The 10,057-nt window shown below is 44.5% G+C and overlaps 1 protein-coding gene across 1 annotated transcript in view; it reads left to right on the top strand.

The window, feature by feature from the left end:
* The first annotated feature begins 1,360 nt into the window (after positions 1–1,360).
* Positions 1,361–10,057, top strand: part of MAN2A1 (mannosidase alpha class 2A member 1) — a 101,319-nt gene continuing 92,622 nt past the window's right edge. The window contains exon 1 of the mRNA XM_030467652.1: positions 1,361–2,028. Within this exon, the coding sequence (XP_030323512.1) occupies positions 1,894–2,028 (135 nt within the window). The 5' untranslated portion in view covers positions 1,361–1,893. The remainder of the gene's footprint in view (positions 2,029–10,057) is intronic.

Below are 10,057 nucleotides of genomic sequence, written 5' to 3'. Positions count from 1 at the left end.
CCCAAACGTAAATGAAGTCTGTATGTGCAATAGTGCAGCATGGACTACAGAGGCAGTTTCTCTGCCTCAGTTATTTCTACCACAGGAGCTCATAACATCCATACCCAGGAACTGCAGGAGTCCTATACTGCCTCTCAAAACCAGAATCAAACATTTTGACTTTTTGTCCAGTGGGAGAAAGGGAGCAAGAAGTTATGAATAATTAAGCCCCAAGTGGGCTAAGATACTGGAGCAAGCTCTAAACATGGGAAAAAAACGTAAAGATTTAAGCTTCTTGGCTCCTATGAAAGCCTACTGGATTTTACTAGCCAAATATTTCTGGTATTACAGTTTTAACAGCTTTGGGGGGATTTTAATGGGAAAAAAAAATAGTGATGCTATCAAGTAATCAATTACTTAATGACATCAAGTAATGGGGCAGATGCTTCAATGAAAATCCTTTAAAAAGCAGCACACACAGAACACTGAAACATGTTTTAAGCATGTGTGGAGTTCTCAAGGGCAGCCAATACATCTTACTTATTTCCCCAAAATATTGGTCAGAAACAGACCCCAGATATGAACATTTTCAAACCTGAGCAGATTTGTGAATCTGAGTAATTTGAAAACTGAGTAATTTGTGAAATTACGAGCTAAATGCTGTAATGGAAGAGGGGGGCAATCTCAAACCAGATGGCCCTGGACCGGCCCGTTCTGTCTGTGACCCATTCCTCTGAGCACGTGGTGATTTTCATCGAGCTTGCTATTTACTCATAGAAAAGCCCGAGCCAAGCTAGAGCCTGACAGCGACTCACGAATGTGTCCCATGCTGTTAGCGGAGGCATAGGACTTGTATGGAAAGGTGCGACGGAGGTGACGCCAAACAAGGCGGGAATGCTGGGGCTCGTTCGGTGCCGGAGGTCACTCCCCACCCCCTGATCCACCGCTCGGCACCGGGACAAGGCAAGCCGGCGAGGAAGGCAGATGCCCAAGGCAGCCTCACTTCCCCCTCCAGCACCTGCACGTCCCACACACTGCCTGCGGGCAGGGCGGCGGCGAGACCGAGACACTGTGCCTCCGAGGGGCCGCCGCCGCGGGGCAGCCTCCCGGTGGGAGGTAGCTCGGCGCCCTTTCTTCCGAACTGTCTGAATTGGGGAGGGAGGTTTCTCCTTAGGGCTGCCCAGAGGGTGAGAGAAAGGGGCGATAGCCTCCATCCCGCCGCCGCTGAAGGAGCAATCCGGCGTTCCCAGCGGCCGGGACACACACCCTCCCGCGACACCCGGGCTGCGCGGGGCGGTGCCGTGGCCGTGACACAAAGCGGTACCGCCCACCCACCCGGGCGCGGGGGCGGAGCGCGGCCCTCAGGCGGCGGGGGCCGGTGCTGGCGGGCGGGGGCTCTTTCGGCGCGGAGCTTGTGCGCGGCAGCCCGCGGGGCAGCGGGGACGGCGGCTGTGGTCTGGCCGCCGGACAGGGGAGGAGGAGGTGCCAGACTCACGAGCCGCTCGCCGGCAAACGAGGAGGAGCGGAGCGGCTGGTGAGGCGGCCGGAGAAGGAGAAAAAGAAGAAGGAGGACGAGGAGAAGGAGGAGGACGGAGAGGAGGAGAAGGAGAAAGGGGAAGGGAGGAGGAAGCACCAGCGCTCAGCCGACCCCGCAGACGCTGCCGCCAACCACTTCCCCGCTAGCCCGCGAACCCGATCCGCTCCCGGAAACCCTCGGCTTTGCCTCTCGCCGCGGCGGCGGGGTCTCGGCTGGGCTCGCCACCCCGGCGTACCAGGCGCGGAGGGAGCAACTTCTCCTCGCACTTCTCCGCCGGGGGTGGTGGCTCCCGGGGTCCCCGCCCTCCGTGGCTGCGAGAGAACTTTGCCCGAGCGCGAGGCGGCGAGTGGGGCCCAGGAGCGGCGGCCGCCGCGGCGATGAAGCTGAGCCGGCAATTCACGGTGTTCGGCAGCGCGATCTTCTGCGTGGTGATCTTCTCCCTCTACCTGATGCTGGACCGTGGCCACTTCGACCACCCGAAGAGCCCCCGGCAGGAGGGCACCTTTCCCAAGGTGAGCGGGGCGGCGGCCTGGGCGCGGCTAGTGGGCGAGCGCCCGCGCCGCCGGACGGAGGCGGACGGGAGGCGGCCACACCGCCAGCGTCCGGGACCTTTCCTCGCCCGGGCTGCCAGAGCGCTGAGGCGCGGCTTTCCCCCCTCCGGACAGCCGGGGCGGCGGCGAGGTGCGGCGGCTGCCGGGCCGGTGTGGCGGGATACGAGCGGTGCCGCCTCTGGGCGGCGCTGGTGTCATCCCGGCACTGAGCTGCGGGGTGAGGCAGGCGCGGGGCGGCTGTAGAGGAGGGCTCGGCCCTGGCGGGACGGGCCAGAGGACCCGGTAGGACCGGATAGGGAAAGCTGAGAACTCGAGGGTCGACCTCATCTACGGCATCAACAGGTAGGTTTAGGGAAATGCTGACTTGATGTTACTGCTTTCCTTTTCGCAAAGTCTTGTTTTGGAGCCGTAGCTGGCAGATACCTGATTGCATCGCATGGCTATACGAAACAGTTCTTTAGTTTCTCACTTTCTCTTGATTCCTGTGTGTGAGAGAAATTAAAAAGCCGTGTATCGTGTATTAGCTTTGTAAAAAGGAGTGTTTAACAGTATTTCAGAGAGCACATGGTATGCCGTGAGGAATGGCAGAATACCGGTGTGTGTGCGTAGCTTAGTTTTCTTGAATCAGAAGAAAAAAAATTACAGAAAGCAAAGTAAAAGGTTGTTCATGAAAACATTTTGTTGGAGGGTGGAATAGAACAAATGAAAATTTTGTAGGTCAGAAGTCCTAAGGTGGATGGAAGAACTCGAAAGGCTTATTTAAAAAGTTACAATTTTCTCTCTGACAGAGTAACTTTTTTTGTTTCACGCAACGATAATCGTTAGTATTGCTTGCTAGCAGTCAAGATAGAAATGTTGACTTAAATGTTAAAGGAAGAGTGCAGATCTATTCTGTCATTAGTCCTTTGAGTTACTCGGGAGCAAAGAGAGTAAGAAGCTTAGGAGAAGAAAGCAAGAGAAGGCAGGCTACAGCATCTGTGTCTGCTCAGTGTGTGGCTCCAGCAGGAGAGTGATGCGTTGTGTGATACTTGTAACAGCTAAGCACAAGTGCCGCTTTGGGGATATAGTCACTATCTTACATTAGGAAATCGTTTTATGTGCCTTTATACCAGGAGTTTTGTTTAAAGCAGGTAAAGAAGAGAACAGGAAAGCTCGTATGTGAGTGATCTTTTTTTTAATAGTAGATTTTGGTTTGAAATATTTCTGTGAACAGGGAAGATTCATTAGACATGTTTTGGTTTTCATTGTCAGTGTCTTGCAGTTGAAATTCCTGTCAGTGACCTACAGGGTAATGCTGATCTGCTGTGTAGCACATTCTTATCTCTTGTGACCAACAGTTCAGTGACTTAATCTATTCATAAACCTCTTCCTTCAATGTGATGTTGTTGGCCAGAGACAAATGTTTCTCCTTCTGTCTTCCTCTCCTGGAGGTCTTCTAGAACAGTCTGTCACTGTTTATTCTTCCTGCCCTTTACATATATAAATTTATTTGATGGTGCTGACTGTCACTAAAGAATCCTCTGTCTGTTACTGTTTTGGCCTTTCATTTGGGTGAAAAGTTACCTTTTTCTTCCTCATTTATCGTTTGAGGAAATTACACATGAAATTAGTGTGATTTTTGTAATTTGCTTTAACTGCCCATAGAATAGAGATTTTTCTCTTTGTTACAACAGGGAAAACACTTCTAACACCTAGCAGATGCTTTCAGAGCCCTTTAAAACATCAGTTTAAAGTAAATGCAAAAGATGAAAAAATGAAAAAGAAGTCACCAAAACACTTGAAAGTAACAGCTTTAATACTGTTTCAGCTGATAAAGTTTGTTTGTGTCAGTGCGTGTTACAAGAGCTAAATGTCCTGTAAAGGAAACTAGCTACAGATGTGAAAACTTCCAGCTGGTTTTGTCTGGGAAAAGCCCTGGTAGCAGTAGTAGATTGTCTGGCTGTAGGTGTAAGAAGCCATTATTTCATTATGACAAAGGTCAGAATTTCTTTTTGCTTAGAAAAAAGGAAGAGAGACCTTTTTCTTTTCACAGATTATTGGATTAATAATTTCATACCTCTTTCTGTTCTTAAAATGTGCTGATTTTTCAGCTTTGGTGTTCCTCTGTGCAGTTCTGGTAGCAGCATATGTCACCTTTTGTGTCCTGGCAGTTACGTATTGACTATTTCCTTCTTCCTGACCTATGAGGTTTACACAAAGCTCAGAAGATCTTTCCGTGCTTCTGGAAGCCATCTCAAGTTTATCTTATAAGTGCTTGTTTGTTTAGGCTTTTTACTTAATTTCTGCCAGGATTAGAATTGGAATTTTACAGCTGGCAGTTCCTCTTGTTCTGTGTTCCTCTAGTCTATGTCAGCCTCAGATTTGTGAACCTGTCTTCTTTCAGGATTATCTGCCATTGTAGCCAAGACTTGTCTTCCAGATCTTGTTTCTGAGTTTGAGAGTTACTGTAGTTGTTCAGGGATGTCAAAAAAATTGCCTTGCAGAAATAATTTTTGGACAAGATCTCCCGAGGTGATGACCGAAAGAGAGCCTTTGCAGAGCCTTTGCAGATCTAGCCAAGCACTTGTAAGTGCCTTTGCAGCTGTGCTAAACCTCACAATCAGGCTTGGGAGGCAGTGGTGACATTGTATCTTTTTGGTGTTCCCTTTGCAGAAGCTGGCATCAGTAGTTGCTTTTACAGTGAATGTTACCCACATATCCATGGTAAGGTGGAGTAATGACAACTATAGTGGAACTTGAGTCATCATTTAAAGCGTTGTCATCGTTGATGATGCATTTAAATTATAATATCAGAAGATCAAGTCACTGTTAAATGTGGGAAGATAAGTTAGCTCTATTACATGGAGATGAAGGCTTGCTGTCCTCTCCGTAATTCCTCTGCATATCTCTGGGGGGGCTTGCTTGGTTGTCACATATATATTATGCTTATGATGGCCATATCAAGACCTCTTGTCTTTTTCTGTCTGAGCCTCTTCCTAGCCATTGGATGTTTGTGTTCAGGACATACCTCGGAGTACAGGATGTTCCATTGTCCTCCCTTAGAATCATAGAATCATAGAATTGGCTGGGTTGGAAGGGACCTCAGAGATCATCGAGTCCAACCCTTGAACCACCGTTGCGGTTGCTAGACCATGGCACTGAGTGCCACATCCGGTCTCTTTTTAAGTATCTCCAGGGACGGAGAATCCACCACTTCCCTGGGCAGCCCATTCCAATGCCGGATCACTCTCTCCGTTAAGAAATTCTTTCTAATATCTAACCTAAACTTCCCCTGGCACAACTTAAGACCAGACCCTCTTGTCTTGTTGAAAGTCGTCTTAGGTTAGGAGAGATGTTCCAACAGTGTAGAGATGGGCTCAAGGGGGAGGAATAGCCTTAGGTGCATTTTTAGATTATTATTGTATCAGTTGTACATACAGATAATTGTCTAAGGATCTCCTGGTGGAATATAGAGAAAGAATGTGGTTGAATGTATTGGTTTTGTTTGTACTAACACTGAGAATTCTCAGAGAAACCCTGTGTGATTGCACAGTGGAAGAAGCGTAAGAGTGGTGGTTGGTCTCCTGATATCTCTTGTGCAGTGAGTTTCAGCTCCAAGCGATTTGCAGGCTAAATTGGTAACTACTAAGTGAAAACTACATTCGAATCAAATCTAAAGTGGAGTAAGTCTGTAAGTAGCTTATCCTGTGTTCCTGTACACAGATGAATACCGATAAGCCCCAAATCGATGCTGTATTTTGGACCCAAATAGAAAAAAAATCTTTAGCCTCACACAGGTTGTTTTCTCAGCTAATTTTACCTTGTCTTAGAACAGATCCATAAAAGCTGTTTGTTTATAGAAGCTTGTAGAATATTTATTTTGACTCTAAATTTTGGTAGTTTCAAACTTAAGCATGGATAGCTTGCATTAAAAATCCAATTTAAAAAAAGTGAAGGATTTGTTTGAAAGAGTGTCTTGCTTCAGAAACTTGCCCTTTGTGTAGTGTTAACATGAAAGTTAATTTTTAGATAATTTTAAGCTCTGAGGAAGGAAAAACAGCAATATAACACAGCATCCTCTGTCGCTACCTGATAGGTGATGCTTTGGACATGAGCTTTTTCATCTAGTCACTTTTTCAGATCTTGCTTTGGCTTTTTTGGGGCATACCTTCCCTCTGTGTGCAAAGTTATTTCTGGAAATAGACTTCCAGAACTCATCTTTAGAACTGAAGCAGCACAAAGGGATTGCTCCTTTGTATCTTTTGTTTTTCGCTTCAACTTTACCAAAAGGCAAAATACATACAGCAACTCCCATCTTACTGTTTTCCCCCGGAACGATTGTTATTTGAAAAGGATGTATTTCCCCTTCTGCTTTCTTCCTGTAGCCCATCCTGTCCACCTCTGCCTTTGACTACTGTTGTTTGAAGCTCACTTTGATCTTCACACATATGTTAACTGCTTTTATGGGCTCATAAGTTGCATTGAACCGAGGTGATCAAGTATGTAATTCCACTAAAACCCGCTGGCTTGCTCTTCTGTTCCCAGTGTCCTTCCAACAAAGCATTAAGTGGCCTGGCTGTTGGTGGTACTGCTAAAGCTTGTTTACTGGATTCATGCTTTCTACACAAAAGCTTTTGCTCAAGTGGTGGAAGTGGTAATTGTTGCAGAATGGTGTGTTAATTCAAGAGCTTGCCAATAATGTGATGGTAGTAACTCCTGGCCCAAAATACCAATCATGGCAGGGTGGAGCAGTAGCAGTAGGAAATTAGGACCAAATACTTAGCAGAAACACCAGCAGCTCTCTGAATCTCTTTGTTGAACAAAGGTGCCTTTTGAACTTGACTCTGGAGTACTGCTGAGGGAGTGCTTCCCCTGTCGTAAGGAAGCGCTACACACAGCCAGCCCTGAGCATCCAATAGGTGGCTGTAACTGCAGCGTATCAGCTCATGTTTGTTAATTACCATACTGCAGTTCTGTGCAATGCAAACCTCAGCTCCCTCCAGTATCAGCGAATCTCAGTACTTCCTGATTTGAAGTAGTTCCTGATTAATTTTAAACACCTTTTCAAATAGCTTAGCTACCTTTCTTGCCACAGAGAAATAGCTGAAATCAATGGCTTGCATAGACAACAGATACATTTTGTTGCTAGCATGTTATTAGCAATCGATGTGTTTTTATGAGCTCATTTGAGAGCTTTCAGACCTGTGTTGTGTAACAAGGAACAGTATGTCTGTATGCAGAAGTATTGGAAGCAGCATGATCAAGCATTTAGGAAATGTTTGTTTCACTCTAAAATGTGAATTCTGGCAATTATGGTTATACATAATTTTGAAATTCTCATTTTCTCACTTAGGAGAACTGCAAAATTCTGGGCACAGTAACTTTTAGTATCATTCTTACTAGTTTATATCAGAGAAAATTGAAGGTTGGCCAAAGAAATTCACAGAAAGAATCATCGTTTTCCTGGATTTGAAACATGTTAAGGGATTTAAAAACAGACCAAAAACCCTATTAACAACACTTAGTAAGTTCATATTCTAAAAACCTTTGCCTGTCACTGGAATTATGTTGAGTGTAAGATAATGAAAATTGAAGATTTCTTCTGCAGATCTTCTAGTATATTCTAAAAGAGCAGAGGCTGTCTTTGTGAACCTAACTGCAGGTCAGTAACAATTCTTTGTACTTCTCATGCTCAGAGTATGTTTGTCTTCATTGCTTGCATATTTTGTTTGAAGTTCTGGCTAAATAGCAGACAAGGAGAAGCTAGTAGTCTTCAAGTAGTCTTACAGTACTTAAGAAGCTAGTAGTCTTACAGTACTTAAATCAGGTACAAAATGTTGAGTGAAATATATTTTTCCGAAAAGTAGTAACACCACCCATAAATTAAGACTTTCTTCCACTGCTAGAGTCAATGCCTAACTTGAACTGTATGAACTGAGAAAAGTTTTGTAGTTTGCTCTTTCCTGACCTGTCTTTGACACATGGTTTTGTTATTTTATGTTCCGATTTATTCAAATAAAAATAAACTGTATTAAAATGCTCATACTTTTAATGCCATCTAAGCTGTGCTTCAATTTTGTACTGATAGCCATTTAAGTAAAGATTCAGCAGGGGGCAGGAAGGGGAATCAAAAGGGAAATGAACCTGAAATTTATCAGCCAGACTAGCAGTGAACATTTATCAGATAAATTGACTTTAACAGGGAATATTTCTAGATGTACCTCTGGCTCCCTTTTCTTTCTCCTTGCCTTTAGATAATTGATAATGGTGTCAAATTAGTCCCTACCAACAAGCCTTATTTTTATCTTTGTAAATTACATGAAACTTAAGTCTAGGGTAATAGTACATTCAAGACTGGTTATTGCTGCATCTGGTAAAACAAAATGTGCATCAGTTTCTTGAAATCTGTCAGGCTACTACATCTTTGGAGTAGAACTTTCTCATATTTAAGAGAGCAGTCTTTTTGTATTTCAGATAATTCATAATTCAGTGTCGAAATAAAGTGAAATTGTTTTGAGTAGAGTAGTACTTTAAAGATAGTAAATTATGAACAAGGTTACTTAGGTTATTTTCATCATTACAAATGTACATAGGCCTTCTGTCCAGATTACTAAATACTTTAAACCTAGACTTGCCCTTTTGACTAAGGCTTTGTATGTTGTTTTTTTCTTGCAGTGTGAATACCTGCTTAAACAGCGTATTCAAATACTAAGCTTTGATGCTGTGTCACATCATTTTAACTTTTACTGCAAGCTTTTTCACAACATGAGGTGACATACACCTTTTACATTTAGTATGTTCTGTTCACTATACTGCTCTAGTGGTGAACAGAGAATGCATTATGGTCTATGTCTACCATATATCTTGGTATGTTGGCATCTGATAAAAGTTTTATATTGGGATTTTAGAGAGACTTTTTGTGAAGGTGTACCTGGAAATAATTATTGACAAGACTGGTACAGAAAATTAAAATGACTACCATTCAAAGCAGCTGGGAAGTGAGAATTTTTGAATTAAGTTTTCTCACTGGTTACTGTAGTAAATCTGTAGAGGCAATGATCCTGAGTTGAATTCCACATCCCTTGGGCAACTGTTCATTGCGGTACTCTGCTTTTTTTCACCACATCTCATCAGTGTACCAGAGCTTCCTGCACAGGACGCTGCCATCTCCTTTTTAGTTTTTGCCTTCTTGTTGTGGGTGAGAGGGAAAATGGGCTCTGGGTGTTTTTAAACCAAGCACAGCGGTTGCTATCTGAGTCTGAATACAAATCAGGTTACAGCTGACCTAACCCCACAAGTCTCTAATGTGGATTTCTCCTCTTCTTGCCTGTTTCTATGAGGTTTCCTCATCTGGGCCTGTCATATTCCCACTTCAGTTGTTTTGAGCTGGTTGTCATTTTCATGCTAAAGTGATCATAGTATCCTTTTCAAAGTGACTGCATTTAGAGAAGCAGTGAATGCTCACTGAACAAATGAAAGTTGAAACTGATATCCTTTCTGCAGTGTGCCATGCTTATATAGAAGAAACTGCCCATTCTCAAGTTCCCCAGAATAAAGCAGCTTGGTCTTTCATTGTGTTGCTGGGCATCCCTCCTTGTGCCAGGTGGCATGATGCTCCCTTCTTGTGTGAGTCCTTGCTACAGATCAGGCCTTTGCCAGAAGCAGACAGTTCAGGGCAAGCAGAAGGCAGAGGGAAAACAGGCTGTTCTGTAGTATTTGGGGCCTAGAAATTGCTGGAGGGCTCAGACTGGCTGAAGCATAAGGAACTGCATATGTAGCTGGTTGATGCTGTGGTACTGGCAGGTTGCTCAGTGCTGTTAGCAGATGTGGGTGGGTTTTGTTCTACGTGGGAGGAGGGTTTGCTGATCTGTGCTGTCCTCACATGAGAAGATTTCACTGGTTAAGTCCAGCCCTATGTAACCATCACGATTGTGAACATGTTAATCTTCTAGCAATGGAGCTGAACCTACTTACAAAATTGTTGGATTTGCTGACGCTTTGCACTTCTTGA

The sequence above is a fragment of the Calypte anna genome, chromosome Z (genome assembly GCF_003957555.1).
Source record: "Calypte anna isolate BGI_N300 chromosome Z, bCalAnn1_v1.p, whole genome shotgun sequence".
NCBI classification, from domain to species: Eukaryota; Metazoa; Chordata; class Aves; order Apodiformes; family Trochilidae; genus Calypte; species Calypte anna.
This window is presented reverse-complemented; position numbering and strand designations above follow the sequence as displayed.